This window comes from Talpa europaea (assembly GCF_964194135.1).
Source record: "Talpa europaea genome assembly, chromosome: 15".
Classification (NCBI taxonomy): Eukaryota; Metazoa; Chordata; class Mammalia; order Eulipotyphla; family Talpidae; genus Talpa; species Talpa europaea.
Genome location: NC_140083.1, coordinates 81,491,192 through 81,513,246, shown reverse-complemented (window position 1 = coordinate 81,513,246; position 22,055 = coordinate 81,491,192). Strand labels below are relative to the sequence as shown.

Below are 22,055 nucleotides of genomic sequence, written 5' to 3'. Positions count from 1 at the left end.
AAGTCAAGCATGTTTTAATATGTAATTTATAGAGAAGATATTTGTGATTATGTTTTATTCCAGTGAAACATATGAATTGTAAATTTTAATATTGTTTGTTTTTGATAGTTCATCGAGTCAGTCACTTTCAGATTATTAGTAGAGCACACAAACCTATTTGTAGATTGAAAATGTGGCAGAACTAATTTTGTGATTATAGAATTGGTACAATCCCATGTAGAGTAGTTTCATGGACACAAAGATAAGACCTTACTAATCTGTCTCTCTACCATTTCTTCTCTCCCTTTACCTACCCCTCTCTCTCATTTATTTATTATCTGTCTACTAATATCCCATCTGTCTCAATGACCAATGGGAAACATTCCATTTTCCAAAAAATCTTCTTTCATATATCAGTATCACCTACTTGCAAACTTTTTGTCCACAGAGCAGGGTTAATGTCCCTTTTCCTATCAGGGTGTCTGTAACTGGCGGAGTCCTGCAGTGCCCCTGCACTGGGGCAGCTGCTACTACTCACCTCACAAAGACAAAGGTCTTCACTTTCTCATCTCACAGCTTATATAATTATATCACAGACATTTGTGGGTATATTAAAGCAGAGTCAAAGTCAGAAAACAAGCTAATTTGTCTTGTGAGAAGATCCTTCTTTTTATTTCCTTATATTACAGAGCTTGAAGACCTAGAAGAGTGTGGTCCCATAGAAATATAGTGTAAATGCATTTGCAGTTTCAAAAACCTGTGATTTTGCACAGAAATGGTAAAAAGATATAGGTGATCTTAATTTTCATAGAATATTTTATTTAACTTCATAGATGCACAATACTAATGTATACTTTAGCAAGTTTTCAGTATAATATTATAGGTGGTAACTTCATTATGTAATTGTCTTCCAAGTCTTGAAATGATGCGTATTTCAGAGTATTAGCGCATCTCAGTATGGACCAGGCCATCTCAAGTGGCCAATGTCCATGTAGCTAGTAGCTCTGTGTGGACACTGGCTGCAGGGTCACTGAATAAAGACAGCAAAGAGTTGAATATACGATGTCATTCAGTAGGTTACTTCAGGGCAACGCCTGTGTTGCTATTGCTCAGACTCTGAGTTACCAGGTTGTTGGGTATTAGTGTTCACATCACTTTGAAGATAAACTGAGCAGGTAGAAATTGTGTCCAAAGAGGTCAATTATCTGCTTGGTGGATATGACCTTTTATTTCAGAATACATAGATTCATGTCCTTCTAAAGTCAGACCTATGTAAAGGGTATACTTGTAGATGTGTCATTTCTTAATAGTGTTTATCCTTTTTTTATTAAAGAGAAACACCAGAGAATGTTTTCTGATGGGCCCGGAAATGTGGAAGACATTGGCTACGCAAGAAGACGAGTGGGGGTGTGGAGGATGAGATACTTTCGGTAGAGTTAAGAGCCTTATTGAGATGACAAGAGATTGGCTTCAGAAAATAAGAAGATTGATAGCAAATATGTGTATTATACTAATGTATGGTAAGTGTTATCATAAGCATGTTATATAGCTTATTTCACTGAAACCTCCTGGCAACGCTGCAGTGTCCTATTCCCATTATCCCCATTTTACAGAACAGGAAGCTGGGAGCACAGAGATGAAGGGACTTGGTTCAGGTCATTCACCTTGTACTTGACAGAGATATGATTGATTCTAGACAAACATTTCCAAGGTCCATGTACAATTAACGGTGCTCTACTGAGACACAGATTCCACTTCTGCATTCATAAGAAGGGAACCATGTTATATCTTCATGTCCGTCAGCTATTTATACGTTTCAATCCTGGTCTACAAATGAAATTAACTTAATTGTGCATCAAAGCTTTCTGCTGAGGATGGAAATAGAAAATAGGGGAATAATATAGAAACTTAGAGAAAGTCAGACAAAATGGCTATCAAATGACTTTTTGGGAAAAATGTAACGGCTTTATATATGAACTAAATAATGTCTGTTTACTAGGTGAGGTACCTGGGGAGTTTGGGAGGGTGCAACCACCATTCTCCAGTTATATGCATTCTATGAAGTACCATAATAGGAGCAAAGGAATTTTAGGATTGAGCTTGTGAGTTCAGAAGTATTGTAACTGGGGATGTGAGGGGACGAGTAAGAAAAGGTGGGAAGGAAGTTTGATGGAGTGTGGTGGTGACTGTAGGTAACTTGGTGGTGGGAAACTCTGGTGACCAACCTGAGGATATACATCCTATACTGTGAAAAAAAAATCTATTTAAAAAACACTAAAAATACCTGAAAAGTTTTGTAATTAAGAGACTAAAGCATAGATCAATAGGGATCACTCCTGTCCAATAGGAATTAACAACTGAAGTATGAATTTGAAAACAATGAGTGGAAATGGTGCTGTGAATCTGGAGATGCCGGCATGTTGTAACAATTTCAGTAGCAGTAATTTTCAAGAGAAACTGTCCATAAATTTAGTAGCCCTGCAGCACATCTTAATGGTGTTGAGGGAATTACCCCACCACATCCTAGTGCATCTACGTAGGGAAAGACATGTGTGTGACTGGATTTTCTAAGTGCAGGGAGAGACTGTCTGATTCTGTCATATTTTGACATTGCTCCTCAGATGCATTTTCTGTGGTATTCCTGTGAAGATTGGGCAAGAGTATGAAAGCAGTGATGAGAAACCATTCAGCAATAACAACGTTCATTATCCTGGGGTTGACAAGTGATCCACAGCTAGAGATTTTGGTTTTTATCTTTCTGTTTATCACATACATGTTGAGCGTGATGGGGAACCTGACCATCATTGTTCTCGTCTTCGTGGATGCTCATTTAAAAACCGCTATGTACTTCTTTCTGCAAAATTTCTCTTTCTTGGAAGTCTCATTCACTACTACCTGTGTCCCTGTCTACTTGTACATGATAGCAAGTGGGGACAAGACCATGACCATCAAAGCCTGCTTTACCCAAGTCTTTTTTGTTGTCCTGTTTGGAGCCACAGAGTTTTTCCTGTTGGCAGTGATGTCATATGACCGCTACGTGGCCATCTGCAAACCTCTGCATTACGTGACCATTATGAACAGCAGGGTCTGCAGGATTCTCATAGTCTGCTGCTGGGTGTGTGGCTCCCTGATCGTCCTCCCACCTCTCATCCCGGGCCTCCACCTGGAATTCTGTCACAATGTTATTGACCATTTTGGCTGTGATGCTTCCCCTATACTGAAGAATTCCTGTTCCGATACGTGGTTGATAGAGCAGCTGGTTATAGTCTGTGCTGTGTTGAGCCTCATAATGACCCTGTTCTGTGTGGGTCTGTCCTATGTGTACATCATTAGGATGATCCTGAGGTTTCCTTCCATGCAGCAAAGGAAAAAAGCCTTCTCTACCTGTTCTTCCCACATGATCGTGGTCTCCATCTCCTATGGCAGCTGCATGTTTATGTATATCAAACCCTCAGCTAAGGATGAAGTAGCCATTAATAAGGCAGTTTCTCTTCTGATGGTATCTGTTGCCCCTTCAATGAATCCCTTCATTTACTCCCTGAGAAATAAACAAGTAAAGCAGTCTTTCCATGACACCCTCAGTAGACTTGCATATTTTTCAAAGAAGTAATAGATTATCAAATTGGAATTTAAGTTAAGGAAAAAATAAGTTATCATCTTTTGGATGGATATTTAGCCAGGAGACTGTTTATTCTCATAATATTGAGGAGCAATAGAATTGGGAAGAAAGTTTGTGAAAGATCCTTGGCAGAGCCAGTATTATGCAGACTGATGTTTCTCTATTAAATGTTCTAAGTCGGTCCTCCCTGGTGGTGCAGCGGTTGAGCACTGTGCTGCAAATCTGCCTGCAGACTCTGCAATGCCGGTCCGATCCCCGGCCACCAGCGAGGTCGCACATGGTGCGCAGACCTCTCCTGCTGTGCCCGCTGCTCTCCTCAGCAGTGTACTTCATCAGTCTGCCTGTTCTGCTCCCTGTCCTGGTTCTGATGAATTCTCTCACCCTTTCAGCTTCTGACTGTACCCATTTCTTTTATAAATAAATAAACAAATTTAAAAAAAAAAATTCTGTGTCTTGGGGCCTCCCTGGTGGTGAAGGGGGTAAGATACAACCTATGAAGTGATCCGCATCCACTGCAGCTTGAGTCGGTCCCTAGCCATGGAGGTACTCATATGGTGGAGCAGACCTTTCCTGACTTGCCCGCTGCTTCCCTCAGCAGTGTATTTCAGTCGATCTGCCTGTTCTGCTCCCCACTTTGTCTCAGGTGAATCCTCTTACCCTCCTAATCCCATACCCTAGGCCTGTACCCCAGTTCTTTTATGCATAAATAAATAAATCTTAAAGGAAATTTCTATGTCTTCCTAACTTACATTCAATCAACACTTTTTAATTTTCTCAAATATGCACTGGTCTTTATTTGTAGTGTTGTTTCTCTTCTGTCCATGTCACTGCTTTTCCCCTCCCTGCAACATAGCCTCTTTCAATGTGCTTTCTTTCCAAGAGCATAAGCACACTGATTTTTAAGAAATCTAAAGCTGCCTTCATCTCCTTCCCTACCTTATTGATGTCTCACAGTAAATGTATGATTTTCACAGAATAATAATAATAATAATAATACTGTTTACCTCTTGTAAACTGTATTTATTATATATATGCAAAAACTGTTGCTAAATAAAAATGTAATCAAATATTCCTTTGTGGTAATTGATAGGTTTCTGAATAATTCTTCCAAATAGACCTAGCAAAACCTGGTAAACCCAAAGTAATTGACTACAGGTATAAAATAATGATAAACAGGAGGGTCAGTAGGACTGGGATCTGGAAAGGGTGAAAATGTGGAAGGTTAAACTGATTGTAAATTGTAAATATCTACATTCACTCTTGAGGGCGTGTTCAGATTTTCGGTAGTGATGGATTAGAGACGACTGCACATCTTTATTACTTTCCCAGTCAGATAATGTAGCTTATTTCCTTTGCCCTTTAACCTTTGCTGGCTCTATGACTTGATTTTCACGATTAAAATGTGGCAGAAATGCAACATTACAGTAATACCAAAGCCAAACTAAGACAGCAGAAAAAATGAAAATTATAGGCTTATCTCCCTAATGAACACTGATGGAAAAATCCTCAACAAAATCCTTGCCAACAGAATCCAACAATACATTGAAGGGATAATATACCACGATCAAATGGAATTCATCCCAAGGGCACAAGGATGGTTCAACAGGAAAATCGATCAGTATAATCCAACACATGAACAAAAAGAAAATAAAAACCATAAAATTATATCAATAGATGCTGAGAAAGCATTTGACAAAGTCCAAGAGCCATTTATGATGAATGCCCTTGAAATTGTCAGGATAGAAGGAACATAACTTAACATGATAAAAGCCATATATGACAAACCCACTGCCAATATTCTTCTTCTTTTTTTTTTTAATAGAGGCATGTTTTATTTATTTATTTATTTGTTTGTTTGTTTTGTTTATACTTGTACTGGGTACAGTCAGAAGCATGGGAGGGTGAGAGAATTCACCAGAGCCAGAGTGGGGAGCAGAGCAGGCAGAAGGACTGAAGTCCACTGCTGAGGGGAGCAGCGGGCGGCAGGAGATGTCTATGCGCCATGTGGGACCCTCCTCCGGTGGCCGGGAAGGGACTGATCACAAAGATATACAAAGAACTCACAGTACTCAACAAAAACAAAATAACAATCCAGTCAAGAAATGGCCTAAGAACTTAAAAGACAGTTCTCCAAAGCGGAAATGCAAATGGCCAACAGGCATATGAAAAGATGTTCAACATCCCTGATAATCAGGGAAATGCAAATAAAAACCACACTGAGATACCACCTTACACCAGTGAGAATGGCACGTATTGAAAGAACAAGCAACAAAAAATATTGACGAGGATGCGGCGAAACAGGAACTCTCCTACATTGCTGGGGGAGTGCAAACTGGTGCAACCACTATGGAAAGCTGCCTGGAGGTGCCTCAGTCTACTACACATGGAGCTACCAAAAACATTGATTTAAAAGAACACCCATGCCCCTGTGTTTATTGCAGCAGTATTTACAATAGATAAAACCTGGATACAACCCACATGCCCAAAAATAGATGACTGGATCAAGAAGATGTGGTCCATATACACAATGGAATTTTATTCAGCAGTCACAAAGGATAAACTCATGCCATTCACAGCAACGTGGATGGAGCTAGAGGGAATTATGCTCAGCGAGATAAGCCAGAAGGAGAAAGAAAAATATCGGATGGTTTCACTTATAGCAGGAATATAGGGGAACCAAATAAGACATGAGTGTAAAAAAATAACAGTACAAACCACAACAAATCAAAAACGGACAATTATAAACCAGAGACATCCTGCAGGGGAGGAGCAGGAGAGGGAGCAGAGGGAGGGAGGGAGGAGCCCGGGGGACTGAGGTGATGGTGCACGGGGGCCTTGGGGAAGGAAACTCTGTGGGGACTGCACCTGAGGGTGTGGGGGAAGCAAATATTGTTTAAAAATGAACAATGATGTAAAAAATAAAAAAGTCAATGTAAAAATAATAAAAAAAATTGGAACTAAAATAAATAGGAAATCTGAAAAGTAAAAAAAAAAAGTGGCAGTTGAAGTTATGAAATCAGAGACAGATCATGAGGGTTTTGTACCTTCCACCTTCTCTTTTGGAACAATGTTCCGGAGGAATCCAGGAGTCACATGAGAACTCAAACGCCCCGAGATCGCCTTGCAGTGAGGAAGCTGAAGGAGTTTTGCAGAGCGGCTGTGTGGAGAGAGACACCTGGCCAGCCCCGGCTCATCTAGCCTCTCCCTGGGGGATGCCTGACTGGGAATATTCTGGCCCTTAGTTGAGTTGAGTCTTCACGGCCTCCAGGTCCCGTTCCCAACGGCTGTAACTAAGGAGACGTGTGTGAGAAAAACCCTTTACTTCCATCCTTTTCTAGGACTGCGAGTGATGAAAATGATTTAATCCACTAAAATTTGTGATATGCTACAAAAACAGATAATAAAAATATAGAGTACAGGCATAGTGCTTTGCCTGGGCAGTGGGTGACAAGGGCACCAGGACTCTTGCTGGTGCAGGAAGGCTAAGGACAGTTATTGGACATTTGAGAGAATTGACGCCTGAAGTGGTGCCATGAGGTGAATGAAAAATCTTCCAGCCGGGCCTCCCCAGTGGCGCAGTGGGTTGTGCACAGAGCTGTGAAGCTGTCTGCAGCCTCTGCAGCGTTGGTTTGATTCCCGGCCGGCCAGGGAGATACCCACATGGCCCCACAAACCTCTCTTGTCTCCCTTGCTGCTCCCCTCAACAGTGTCTTTTGTCCATCTGCCTGTTCTGCTCCCTACTCTGTCTCTGGAGAATCCTCTTACCCTCCTGTGCCTCTGCCCTGTACCCCAGCTGTTGTATAAATAATAAAAAAAAATCTAAAAGAAAAATCTTCAAGCTATGGAATTTTGCATTTTTCCTTCTGTATGTCTGCATGGATAGTGTATTTCAAAAAGTGCCCACTAATTCAACCTATTCCACAATTTAGATATAAAAGTGAATCAAAGACAGTTTGAGCACCAGTAAAATATGTTGTATTTTCAAAGAGTGTGATGTGAATGAGAGACATGTGCTCACATAAATACGCTTCTTGCACCCCATGCCGTGTCCTGTGACCTCTTCTTTTTGCCTGTTCCTCAGGGGCACCTTCATAGTAAGCTGATCATGGTCAGTAGAGGACATACTATTACTCTCAGCGATATCGAAACCAAACAACAAGAATAATGTTTACTTCTGGATGTTATAGTTTCTATGATTTCTCCCCCACATTTACGCCTTTTTGTGTATTAATTTTTCTATATTAAATGTATATGTAAACAGGAATGCTGTCCTCGTTGAATTGCACAACCAGTGTAAACACTAGAAAGGAAGACTGGATATCTGATTTATTTTTGTAATCTTTCTTCCTAGGCTTGGACTAAATTTGCTCTCATTGCATCTTTTTCTCTCCCAGGACATTGTCCCTATGGGTGCCTGCCCCGGTGATTTTTTTTTTTTTTTTTGCAAGCTCAATTACATTTTAAGTTAATTGGACAGTTTTGAATCACTGCCTCCAAGGACTCTTGTAGTCATTTGTCTTCACACCTATTGCTAATAAGGGAAACAGAGTCACGGGGGTTCTGTCCAGAGACAACCAGAACACTCTATTTTGCAGAGTCAGAGAAGCTTCTTAACCACTCCTTGTCCACTGAAATTTTGTCTTCCTTTCAGCTACCTGGAGAACACGGATCTATTTCCTAATTTCAGTTAGATTGGCATTTCTTCTAAATTCAGAAGCCATGTAGGTATATGTATGTGATGAGTTCATGTTCTGGGGATAAGGGGCAGGAAATGCTTTCAGATGATCTTGCTTTTAGATGTGTTTTTCACTGTAGGTCCTCTAAGGTCATTTGAGTTATGGTTCCCAGGTGAAACACTATTGAAAGTAGGGACTGGAATGTTTTTAAGTCAAGCATGTCTTATTTATTTTTTTATATAATTTTTTTTAAAAATTTTTATATTCCCCATACAATTGCGACCCCTTATTTTGACCCCAATCCCTCCCTTCCCCTCCCCCACACCTCCATAGAGTGTCTCTGGTTCATAGTTGTTTGTTGATTTTGATTTTCACTTTCTTATAGTTATTCTTTTTCCTGGTCCCTTATTTAAGTTTTCTAGATTCCTGCTATGAGTGAGACCATCCGGTATTTTTCTTTTTCTTTCTGGCTTATTTGGCTGAGCATGATCCCTTCCAGCGCCATCCATGTTGCTGCAAATTACATGTGTTTATCTTTTTTGAATTAAGTCAAGCATGTTTTAATATGTAATTTAAAGAGAAGATATTTGTGATTATGTTTTATTCCAGTGAAACATATGAATTGTAAATTTTAATAGTTTGTTTTTGGTAGTTCATCGAGTCAGTCACTTTCAGATTATTAGTAGAGCACACAAACCTATTTGTAGATTGGAAATGTGGCAGAACTCATTTTGTGATTATAGAATTGGTGCAATCCCATATAGAGTGGTTGATGGACATAAAGATAAGACCTTACTAATCTGTCTCTCTACCATTTCTTCTCTCCCTTTACCTACCCCTCTCTCTCATTTATTTATTATCTGTCTACTAATATCCCATCTCTCTCAATGGCCAATAGGATACATTCCATTTTCTAAAATTCCCTCTTTCAGTATCAGCACCAATTACTTGCAAACTTTTTGTCCACAAAGGGGGTTAATGTCCCTTTTCCTATCATGGTGTCTGTATCTGGTGGAGTCCTGCAGTGCCTCTGCGCTGGGGCAGTTGCTAGTACTCATCTCACAAAGACAAAGGTCCTCACTTTCTCTTCTCATTGCTCATATAATTACATCACAGACATTTGTGGGTATATTAAAGCAGAGTCAAAGTCAGAAAACAAGCTAATTTGTCTTGTGAGAAGATCTTTCTTTTTTATTTCCTTATATTACAGAGCTTGAAGACCTAGAAGAGTGTGGTCCCATAGAAATATAGTGTAAATGCATTTGCAGTTTCAAAAACCTGTGATCTTGCACAGAAATGGTAAAAAGAAATAGGTGATCTTAATTTTCATAGAATATTTTATTTAACTTCATAGATGCAAAATTCTAATACATACTTTAGCAAGTTTTCAGTATAATATTATAGGTGGTAACTTCATTATGTAATTGTCTTCCAAGACTTGAAAATGATGTATATTTCGGAGTATTAGTGCATCTCAGTATGGACCAGGCCATCTCAAGTGGCCAATATCCATGTAGCTAGTAGCTCTGTGTGGACACTGGCTGCAGGGTCACTGAATAAAGACAGCAAAGAGTTGAATATACGAATGTCATTCATTAGGTTACTTCAGGGCAACGCCTGTGTTGCTATTGCTCAGACTCTGAGTTACCAGGTTGTTGGGTATTGTGTCCAAAGAGGTCAATTATCTGCTTGGTGGATATGACCTTTTATTTCAGAATACATAGATTCATGTCCTTCTAAGGTCAGACTATGTAAAGGGTATGCTTGTAGATGTGTCATTTCTTAATAGTGTTTATCCTTTTTTTATTAAAGGGAAACGCCAGAGAATATTTTCTGATGGATCTGGAAATGTGGAAGACATTGGCTACGCAAGAAGACGAGTGGGGGTGTGGAGGATGAGATACTTTCGGTAGAGTTAAGAGCCTTATTGAGATGACAAGAGATTGGCTTCAGAAAATAAGAAGATTGATAGCAAATATGTGTATTATACTAATGTATGGTAAGTGTTATCATAAGCATGTTATATAGTTTATTTCACTGAAACCTCCTGGCAATGCTGCAGTGTCCTATTCCCATTATCCCCATTTTACAGAACAGGAAGCTGGGAGCACAGACAGATGAAGGGACTTGCTACAGGTCATTCAGCTTGTACTTGACAGAGATATGATTGATTTTAGACAAACATTTCCAAGATCGTGTACACTTAACTCTGCTCTACTGAGACACAGATACCACTTCTGTGGTCAAAAAAAGGGAACCATGTCATGTCTGCATGTCCGTCAGCTATTTATACTTTTCAATCCTGGTCTACAAATGAGATTAACATAATTGTCCATCAAAGTTTTCTGCTGAGGATGGAAATAGAAAATAAGGGGAATAATATAGAAACTTAGAGAAAGTCAGACAAAATGGCTATCAAATGACTTTTTTGGAAAAATGTAACTTGGCCTTTATATATGAACTAAATAATGTCTGTTTACTAGGTGAGGTAACTGGGGAGTTCGGGAGGGCATAACCACCATCCTCCAGTTATATGCATTCTATGAAGTACCATAATAGGAGCAAAGGAATTTTAGGATTGAGCTTTTGAGTTCAGAAGTATTGTTACTGGGGATGTGAGGAGACGAGTAAGAAAAGGTGGGAAGGAAGTTCGATGGAGTGTGGTGGTGACTGTAGGCAACTTGGTGGTGTGAAACTCTGGTGACCGACCTGAGGATATACATCCTATACTGTGAAAAAAAAATCTATTTAAAAAACACTAAAAATATCCAAAAAGTTTTGTAATTAAGAGACAAAAGTATAGATCAATAGGGATCACTCCTGTCCAATAGGAATTAACAACCGAAGTATGAATTTTTAAAAAATGAATGGGAAATAGTGCTGTGAATCTGGAGATCCTGGCATGTTGTAACAATTTCAGTAGCAGTAATTTTCAAGAGAAACTGTCCATAAACTTAGTATCCCTGCAGTACATCTCACTGGTGTTGAGGGAATTACCCCATCACATCCCAGTGCATCTAGTAAGTAAAGACATATGTTTGACTCGATTTGCTTGGTGTAGGGAGAGACTGATTCTGTCATATTTTGACATTGCTCCTCATATGCATTTCTGTGGCATTTCTGTGAAGATTGGGCAAGAGTATGAAAGCAGTGATGAGAAACCATTCAGCAATAACAACGTTCATCATCCTGGGGTTGACCAGTGACCCACAGCTAGAGATTTTGGTTTTTGTCTTTCTGTTTATCACATACGTGTTGAGCGTGATGGGGAACCTGACCATCATAGTTCTCATCTTCGTGGATGCGCATTTAAAAACTGCTATGTACTTCTTTCTGCAAAATTTCTCTTTCTTGGAAGTCTCATTCACTACTACCTGTGTCCCTGTCTACCTGTACATGATAGCAAGTGGGGACAAGACCATGACCATCAAAGCCTGCTTTACCCAAGTCTTTTTTGTTGTCCTGTTTGGAGCCACAGAGTTTTTCCTGTTGGCGGTGATGTCGTATGACCGCTACGTGGCCATCTGCAAGCCCCTGCATTATGTGACCATCATGAACAGCAGGGTGTGCAGGATTCTCATATTCTGCTGCTGGGTGTGTGGCTTCCTGATCGTCCTCCCACCTCTCATCCCGGGCCTCCATCTGGAATTCTGTCACTCTCTTATTGACCATTTTGGCTGTGATGCTTCCCCTATACTGAAGAATTCCTGCTCAGATACGTGGTTGATAGAGCAGCTGGTTATAGTCTGTGCTGTGTTGGGCCTCATAACGACCCTGTTCTGTGTTGGTCTGTCCTATGTGTACATCATTAGGATGATCCTGAGGTTTCCTTCCATGCAGCAAAGGAAAAAAGCCTTTTCTACCTGTTCTTCCCACATGATCGTGGTCTCCATCTCCTATGGCAGCTGCATGTTTATGTATATCAAACCCTCAGCTAAGGATGAAGTAGCCATTAATAAGGCAGTTTCTCTGCTGATGGTATCTGTTGCCCCCTCAATGAATCCTTTCATTTACTCCCTGAGAAATAAACAAGTAAAGCAGTCTTTCCATGACACCCTCAGAAGACTTGCATTTTTTTCCAAGAAGTAATAGATTATCAAATTGGAATTTAAGTTAAATAAAAAATAAGTTATCATCTTTTGGATGGACATTTGGCCAGGAGACTGTTTATTCTCATAATATTGAGGAGCAATAGAATTGGGAAGAAAGTTTGAGAAAGATCCTTGCCAGAGCCAGTACTATACAGACTGATGTTTCTCTATTAAAATTTCTATGTCAGAAAAAATTCTTTGAATTGAATGACAAGGAGGACACCAATATCCTAAATGTATGGGATGCAGCAAAAGCAGTAATAAGAGGAAAATATATAGCAATAGAAGCTCACATCAAGAAACAAGAAAGAACTCAAAGAAACAACCTAATCTAGAAGCTTAAAGATCTAGAAAAAGAACAACAAAAAAACCCCAAAACCAGTAGAAGAAAAGAAATAATAAAATCCAAAGCAGAAATAAATGAAATTGAAACTAAAAAAAAATCCAAAAGATCAATGAAACCAAGAGCTGGCTCTTTGAAAAAATAAATAAAATAGACAAAACCCTAGCCAGGCTCACAAAGGAAAAAAGGGAGAAAGCACAAATAAACAGGATCACAAATGAAAGAGGAGAAATCACAACAGACACAGCAGAAATTAAAAGAATAATCAGTAACTACTATGAACAGTTGTATGGAAACAAGTTCAACAATCTAGAGGAGATGGACAAATTCCTACAACTCTACAATCACCCAAAGCTAGATAAAGAAGAAATAGAACACCTCAACAGACCAATTACAAGCAGCGAAATTGAAATGGTAATCAAAAACCTCCCCAAAAACAAAAGCCCAGGACCTGATGGATTAACAAATGAATTCTACCAAACATTCAGAGACGAATTAGTGCCTATCCTTCACAAACTCTTCCAAAAAATTGAGAAGGAAGGGACAATACCAAACACGTTCTATGAAGCCAACATTACACTAATACCAAAACCGAACAAGGACAACACAAAAAAGGAAAACTACAGGCCAATCTCCCTAATGAACACTGATGCAAAAATCCTCAATAAAATTTTAGCCATCAGAATCCAACAATGTATCCATAAGATAATTCACCACGACCAAGTTGGATTCATTCCAGGGACACAAGGAGGTTTAACATCCGAAAATCAATCAACGTTATCCAACACATCAACAAAAAGAAATATAAAAGCCATATGATAATATCAATAGATGCTGAGAAAGCATTCGACAAAGTGCAACACCCATTCATGATAAAAGCCCTTGAAATTCTTGGGATACAAGGAACATACCTCAACTTCATAAAGGCCATCTATGACAAGCCAACAGCCAGTATCATTCTCAATGGTGAAAAGCTGAAAGCAATTCCATTAAGATCTGGAACAAGACAAGGATGTCCACTCTCACCACTGCTCTTCAATATAATACTGGAAGTCCTAGCCAGGGCAATAAGACAAGAGAAAGACATCCAAGGAATCCAAATAGGAAAAGAAGAAGTCAAACTATCACTATTTGCAGATGATATGATAATATACATAGAGAACCCCAAAAACTCCACAGAAAAACTAATTCAACTCATCAATCAATTCAGTAAAGTGGCAGGATACAAAATCAACACGCAAAAGTCAGTAGCCTTCCTATACACAAACAATAAATCAGAAGAAGAAGAAATCAAAAAACCATCCCTTTTATTATCGAAACAAAAAAAATCAAATATTTGAGAATAAATCTAACAAAAGAGGTAAAGGACCTATACAAAGAAAACTATAAAACACAGTTAAAAGAAATAGAAGAAGACACAAAGAAATGGAACGACATCCCCTGCTCATGGATTGGAGGAATAAACATTATTAAAATGGCCATCGTACCAAAAGCAATATACAGATTCAATGCTATTCCAATCAAAATTTCAATGTCATTCTTCAAAGAAATAGAACAATTATTGATGAAATTCATATGGAATCACCAAAAACCCCGAATAGCCAAAGCTCTCCTGAAAAAAAAAAGAAGGGAATGGAGGCATCAGACTCCCAGACTTCAAACTCTACTACAAAGCCATAATCATCAAAACTGCATGGTATTGGAACAAGAACAGACATACAGACCAATGGAATCGAATAGAAAATCCAGAAATAAACCCACAGATTTATGGTCACCTAATCTTTGACAAAGGAGCAAAGACTATGCATTGGAGCAAAGAAAGTTTGTTCAATAAATGGTGCTGGGAAAACTGGGTCGCTACATGCAAAAGAATGAAGCTTGACCACTACCTCACACCATACACAAAAATCAACTCAAAATGGATTAAAGAACTAGACATAAGACCTGAAACCATAAAATATATAGAAGGAAATATAGGCGAAACACTACGTGATTTGCACATCAAAGACATCTTTACAGACACGTCACCCAAAGCAGTGATAGTGAAGGCAAAGATAAACAGCTGGGACTACATCAAATTAAAGAGCTTCTGTACAGCAAAAGAGACAATAACAAAAACAAAGAGAAACCCCACCTACTGGGAGAACATTTTTGCACACAACACTATTGATAAAGGACTGATCACAAAAATCTGCAAAGAGCTGATGAGACTCAACAACAACAACAAAGAATAATCCCATCAAAAAATGGGCAGAAGAGCTAAAAAGAAACTTCTCTGAATGGGAAATGCAAATGGCCAACAGGCATATGAAAAAATGTTCAACATCACTTGTCATCAGGGAAATGCAAATCAAAACTACCATGAGATACCATCTTACACCAGTGAGAATGGCACATATTAAAAAAACTAGCAACAACAAATGTTGGCGAGGTTGTGGAGAAAAAGGAACTCTTCTGCACTGCTGGTGGGAGTGCAAACTGGTCCAACCACTATGGAGAGCTGTGTGGAGATTTCTGGACCTACTAAAGACAGAGCTTCCGTATGATCCCGCAATTCCACTCCTAGGTCTTTACCCAAAGGACACAGAAACATCCATTCCAAAGAACACCTGCACCCCTATGTTTATAGCGCACTGTTTACAATAGCTAAGCTTTGGAAACAGCCCAAAAGCCCAAAAATAGATGACTGGATCAAGAAGATGTGGTCCATATATACCATGGAATATTACTCAGCATTCAAAAAAGAAAAACACATGCAATTTGCAGCAACATGGATGGCGCTGGAAGGGATCATGCTCAGCGAAATAAGCCAAAAAGAAAAAGAAAAATACCGGATGGTCTCACTCATAGCAGGAATCTAGAAAACTTAAATAAGGGACCAGGAAAATGAATAACTATAAGAAAGTGAAAATCAAAATCAACAAAAAACTATGAACCAGAGACACTTTTAGGGGGGTGGGGGCGGGAGGGGAGGGATTGGGGTCAGAATGGGGGGTTTGCAATTGTATGGGGAATATAAAAATAAAATTTATTATTTAAAAAAATAAAGTAAGAATGCAGGAGTATTGTCAATGAAAAAAAAATAAAATTTCTATGTTGGTCCTCCCTGGTGGTGCAGCGGTTGATTCTGTGCTGCAAATCTGCCCGCAGCCTCTGCAATACTGGTTCGATCCCTGGCTGCCAGAGAGGGTCCCACATGGTGCGCAGTCCACTCCTGCTGTGCCCACCACTCTCCTCAGCAGTATACTTCATTAGTCTGCCTGTTCTGCTCCCTGTCCTGGTTCTGATGAATTCTATCACCCTCCCAGCTTCTGACTGCACCCATTGCTTGTATAAATAAATAAACAAATCTTAAAAAAAAAATTCTGTGTCTTGGGGCCTCCCTGGTGGTGAAGGGGGTAAGATACAACCTATGAAGTAATCCGCATCCACTGAAGCTTGAGTTGGTCCCTAGCCATGGAGGTACTCATATGGTGCAGTAGACCTCTCCTGACTTGCCCGCTGCTCCCCTCAGCAGTGTATTTCAGTCGATCTGCCTGTTCTGCTCCCCACTTTGTCTCAGGTGAATCCTCTTACCCCCCTAATCCCATACCCTTGGCCTGTACCCCAGTTCTTTTATGCATAAATAAATAAATCTTAAAGAAAAATTTGTATGTCTTCCTAACCTACATTCAATCAACACTTTTTAATTTTCTCAGATATGCACTGGTCTTTATTTGTTGTTGTTTCTATTGTGTCCATGTCACTGCTTTTCCCCTCCCTGCAACATAGCCTCTTTCAATGTGCTTTCTTTCCAAGAGCATAAGCACACTGATTTTTAAGAAATCTAACACTGCCTTCATCTCTTTCCCTACCTTATTGATGTCTCACAGTAAATGTATGATTTTCACAGAATAATAATAATAATACTGTTTACCTTGTAATCTGTATTTATTATATATATGCAAAAACTGTTGCTAAATAAAAATGTAATCAATATTCTTTTGTGGTAATTGATAGATTTCTGAATAATTCTTCCAAATAGACCTAGCAAAACCTGCTAAACCCAAAGTAATTGACTACAGGTATAAAATAATGTTAAACAGTGAGGATCAATAGGACTGGGATCTGGAAAGGGTGAAAATGTGGAAGGTTAAACTGATTGTAAATTGCAAATATCTACATTCACTCTTGAGGGCGTGTTCAGATTTTCGGTAGTGATGGATTAGAGACGACTGCACATCTTTATTACTTTCCCAGTCAGATAATGTAGCTTATTTCCTTTGCCCTTTAACCTTTGCTGGCTCTATGACTTGATTTTCACGATTAAAATGTGGCAGAAATGCAACATTACAGTAATACCAAAGCCAAACTAAGACAGCAGAAAAAATGAAAATTATAGGCTTATCTCCCTAATGAACACTGATGCAAAAATCCTCAACAAAATCCTTGACAACAGAATCCAACAATACATTGAAAGGATAATATACCACGATCAAGTGGAATTCATCCCAAGGGCACAAGGATGGTTCAACAGGAAAATCGATCAGTGTAATCCAACACATGAACAAAAAGAAAAATAAAAACCATAAAATCATATCAATAGATGCTGAGAAAGCATTTGACAACGTCCAAGAGCCATTTATGATGAATGCCCTTGAAATTGTCAGGACAGAAGGAACATAACTTAACATGATAAAAGCCATATATGACAAACCCACTGCCAATATTCTTCTTTTTTTTTTTATAGAGGCATGTTTTATTTATTTATTTATTTATTTATTTGTTTGTTTTGTTTATACATGTACTGGGTACAGTCAGAAGTGCGGGAGGGTGAGAGAATTCACCAGAGCCAGAGCAGGGAGCAGAGCAGGCAGAAGGACGGAAGGACACTGCTGAGGGGAGCAGCGGGCGGCAGGAGAGGTCTGCGCGCCATGTGGGACCCTCCTCCGGTGGCCGGGGAGGGACTGATCACAAAGATATACAAAGAACTCACAGTACTCAACAAAAACAAAATAACAATCCAGTCAAGAAATGGCCTAAGAACTTAAAAGACAGTTCTCCAAAGCGGAAATGCAAATGGCCAACAGGCATATGAAAAGATGTTCAACATCCCTGATAATCAGGGAAATGCAAATAAAAACCACACTGAGATACCACCTTACACCAGTGAGAATGGCACATATTGAAAGAAAAAGCAACAAAAAATATTGGCGAGGATGCGGCGAAACAGGAACTCTCCTACATTGCTGGGGGAGTGCAAACTGGTGCAACCACTATGGAAAGCTGCCTGGAGGTGCCTCAGTCTACTACACATGGAGCTACCAAAAACATTGATTTAAAAGAACACCCATGCCCCTGTGTTTATTGCAGCAGTATTTACAATAGATAAAACCTGGATACAACCCACATGCCCAAAAATAGATGACTGGATCAAGAAGATGTGCTCCATATACACAATGGAATTTTATTCAGCAGTCACAAAGGATAAACTCATGCCATTCACAGCAACGTGGATGGAGCTAGAGGGAATTATGCTCAGCGGGATAAGCCAGAAGGAGAAAGAAAAATATCGGATGGTTTCACTTATAGCAGGAATATAGGGGAACCAAATAAGACATGAGTGTAAAAAAATAACAGTACAAACCACAACAAATCAAAAACGGACAATTATAAACCAGAGACATCCTGCAGGGGAGGAGCAGGAGAGGGAGCAGAGGGAGGGAGGGAGGAGCCCGGGGGACTGAGGTGATGGTGCACGGGGGCCTTGGGGAAGGAAACTCTGTGGGGACTGCACCTGAGGGTGTGGGGGAAGCAAATATTGTTTAAAAATGAACACTGATGTAAAAAATAACAAAATCAATGTAAAAATAAAAAAAAATTGGAACTAAAATAAATAGGAAATCTGAAAAGTAAAAAAAAAAGTGGCAGTTGAAGTTATGAAATCAGAGACAGATCATGAGGGTTTTGTACCTTCCACCTTCTCTTTTGGAACAATGTTCTGGGGAATCCAGGAGTCACATGAGAACTCAAACACCCCGAGATCGCCTTGCAGTGAGGAAGTCGAAGGAGTTTTGCAGAGCGGCTGTGTGGAGAGAGACACCTGGCCAGCCCCGGCTCACCTAGTCTCTCCCTGGGGGATGCCTGAGAGAACGTTCTGGACCTTAGTTGAGTTGAGTCTTCACACGCCTCCAGGTCCCGTTCCCAACGGCTGTAACTAAGGAGACTCGTGTGAGAAAAGCCCTTTACCTCCGTCCTTTTCTAGGACTGCGAGTGATGAAAATGATTTAATCCACTAAAATTTGTGATATGCTGCAAACACAGATATTAAAAATATAGAATACAGGCATAGTGCTTTGCCTGGGCAGTGGGTGACAAGGGCACCAGGACTCTTGCTGGTGCAGGAAGGCTAAGGACAGTTATTGGACATTTGAGAGAGCTGATGCCTGAAGGGTGCCATGAGGTGAATGAAAAATCTTCCAGCCGGGCCTCCCCAGTGGCGCAGGGGGTTGTGCACAGAGCTGTGAAGCTGTCCACAGCCTCTGCAGTTCGATTCCTGGCTGGCCAGGGAGATTCCCACACGGCACGGCAGACCTCTCCCGTCTGGGCCACTGCTCCTCTCAGCAGTGTCTTCGGTCCATCTGCCTGTTCTGTTCCCCACTCTGTCTCTGGAGAATCCTCTCACCCTCCTGCACCTCTGGCCTGTGCCCCAGCTGTTGTATAAATGATAAAAAAAAATCTTCAATCTATGGAATTTTGCATTTTTCCTTCTGTATGTCTGCATGGATAGTATATTTCAAAAAGTGCCCACTAATATAACCCTTTGCACAATTAGATATAAAAGTGAATCAAAGATAGCTTGAACCCCAGTAAAAATATGTTGTATTTTCAAAGAGTGTGATGTGAATGAGAGACGTGTATACACATAAATATGCTTCTTGCACCCCACGCCGTGTCCTGTGACCCCTTCTCTTTGCCTGTTCCTCAGGGGCACCTTCATAGCAAGCTGATCATGGTCAGTAGAGGACATACTTATTACTCTCAGTGATATCTGAAACCAAACAACAATAATAATGTTTACTTCTGGATGTTATAGTTGCTATGATTATCTCCCCCACGTTTACACTATTTTGTGTATTAATTTTTCTATATTAAATGTAAATATGTGTGTACCGTCAATAAGAAGGCTGTCCTCGTTGAATTGCACAACCAGTGTAAACACTAGAAAGGAAGACTGGATATCTGATTTACTTTTGTAATCTTTCTTCCTAGGCTTGGACTAAAATTGCTATCATTGCATCTTTTTCTCTCCCAGGACATTGCCCCTATGGGTGCCTGCCCTGGTGATTTTTTTTTTCTCAAGCTAAATTACATTTTAAGTTAATTAGACACTTTTGAATCACTGCCTCCAAGGACTTTTTTAGTCACTTGTCTTCACACCTTTGCAGATAAGGGAAACAGAGTCATGAGTGTTCTCGCCAGAGAAAACCAGAACACTCTATTTTGCAGAGTCAGAGAAGCTTCTTAACCACACCTTGTCCTCTGAAATTTTATCTTCCTTTCAGCTACCCAGAGTCCATGGATCTGTTTCCTTATTTCAATAAGATTGGCGTTTCTTCTAAATTCAGAAGCCATGTACACATATATGTGTGATGAATATACTAGGAATACGGGACTAGAAATGCTTTTAGATGATTTAGCTTTTAGATGTGTTTTTCACAGTCATTTGAGTTATGGCTTCCAGGTGAAACAATATTGAAGGTAAGCACTGGAATGTTTTTAAGTCAGGTATGTTTTAATATGTAATTTATAGAGATGGTATTTGTGATTGTTTTATTCCAGTGAAACATGAATTGTAAATTTTAATATTGTTTGTTTTTGATAGTCATCGAGTCAGTCACTTTCAGATTATTTATAGGTACACAAACCATTTTGTAGATTGAAAATGTGGCAGAACTAATTTTGTGGTTATAGAATTGGTGCAATCCCATATAGAGTGGTTGATGGACATAAAGATAAGACCTTACTAATCTGTCTCTCTACCATTTCTTCTCTCCCTTTATCTACCCCCCTCTCTCATTTATTTATTATCTATCTACTAATATCCCATCTCTCTCAATGACCAATAGGAAACATTCCATTTTCTAAATCCCCCTCTTTCAGTGTCAGCATCACCTACTTGCAAACTTTTTGTCCACAGAGCCGGGTTAATGTCCCTTTTCCTATCGTGATGTCTGTAACTGGCAGAGTCCTGCAGTGCCTCTGCGCTGGGGCAGCTGCTAGTACTCATCTCACAAAGACAAAGGTCTTCACTTTCTCATCTCATGGCTCATATAATTACATCACAGACATTTGTGGGTATATTAAAGCAGAGTCAAAGTCAAAAAACAAGCTAATTTGTCTTGCGAGAAGATCCTTCTTTGTATTTCTTTATTACAGAGCTTGAAGACCTAGAAGAGTGTGGTTCCATAGAAATATAGTGTAAATGCATTTGCAGTTTCAAAAATCTGTGATCCTGCACAGAAATGGTAAAAAGAAATAGGTGAGCTTAATTTTCATAGAAGAGTTTATTGAACTTCATAGATGCAAAATATTCTTATATCCTTTAGCAAGTTTTCAGTATAAAATTATAGGTGGTAACTTCATTATGTAATTGTCTTTCAAGTCTTGAAAATGAAGTATATTTCAGAGTATTAGCACATCTCAATATGGACCAGCCAATCTCAGGTGGCCAGTGTCCATGTAGCTAGTAGCTCTATGTGGGCACTGGTGGCCAGATCACTGAATAAAGACAGCAAAGAGTTGAATATATGAATGTCATTTATTAGGTTACTTCAAGAGCAACTGTTGTGTTGCTATTTCTCGGACTCTAAGTTAGCAGGTGGTTGGGTATTAGTGTTCACATCACTTTGAAGAAAAACTGAACAGGTAGAAATTGTGCCAAAAGAGGTCGGTTATCTGCATGGTGGATATGACCTTTTATTTTTGAATACGTAGTCATGTCCTTGTAAAGTCAAACCAATGTAAATGGTATTCTTGTAGATGTGTCACGTTTTATTAATGTGTTTATTCTTTTTTTTACTAAAGGGAAACACCAGAGTATGTTTTCTGATGGATCTGGAAATGTGGAAGACTTTGACTATGCAGGAAAGACAGAGTGGGGGTGTGGAGGGTGAGATACTTTCTGTAGAATTAAGAGCCTCCTTGAGATGAAAAGAGATTGGCTTCAGAAAATAAGATTTATAGCAAATATGTGTATGATATTAACGTGTGGTAAGTGTAATCATAAGCATGTTACACGGATTATTTCATTGAAAACTCCTGGCAACGCTGCAGTGTCCTATTTCCAATATCCCCATTTTACAGAA

General features: G+C 39.5%; 2 protein-coding genes across 2 annotated transcripts in view; both read left to right on the top strand.

Annotated features, from left to right (window-relative positions):
• Positions 1–2,653: 2,653 nt before the first annotated feature.
• Positions 2,654–22,055, top strand: part of LOC311184950 (olfactory receptor 6C2-like) — a gene marked incomplete at both ends in the record, with an annotated part of 39,486 nt that continues 20,084 nt past the window's right edge. The window contains one exon of the mRNA XM_084255285.1: positions 2,654–2,797. Coding sequence (XP_084111411.1) covers positions 2,654–2,797 — 144 coding nt within the window. The remainder of the gene's footprint in view (positions 2,798–22,055) is intronic.
• Positions 11,416–12,363, top strand: LOC311184949 (olfactory receptor 6C2-like; the record flags this gene model as incomplete). The annotated part of the gene is made up of 1 exon (XM_084255283.1): positions 11,416–12,363. One exon carries the CDS (start codon positions 11,416–11,418, stop codon positions 12,361–12,363), a length of 948 nt encoding a protein of 315 aa, XP_084111409.1.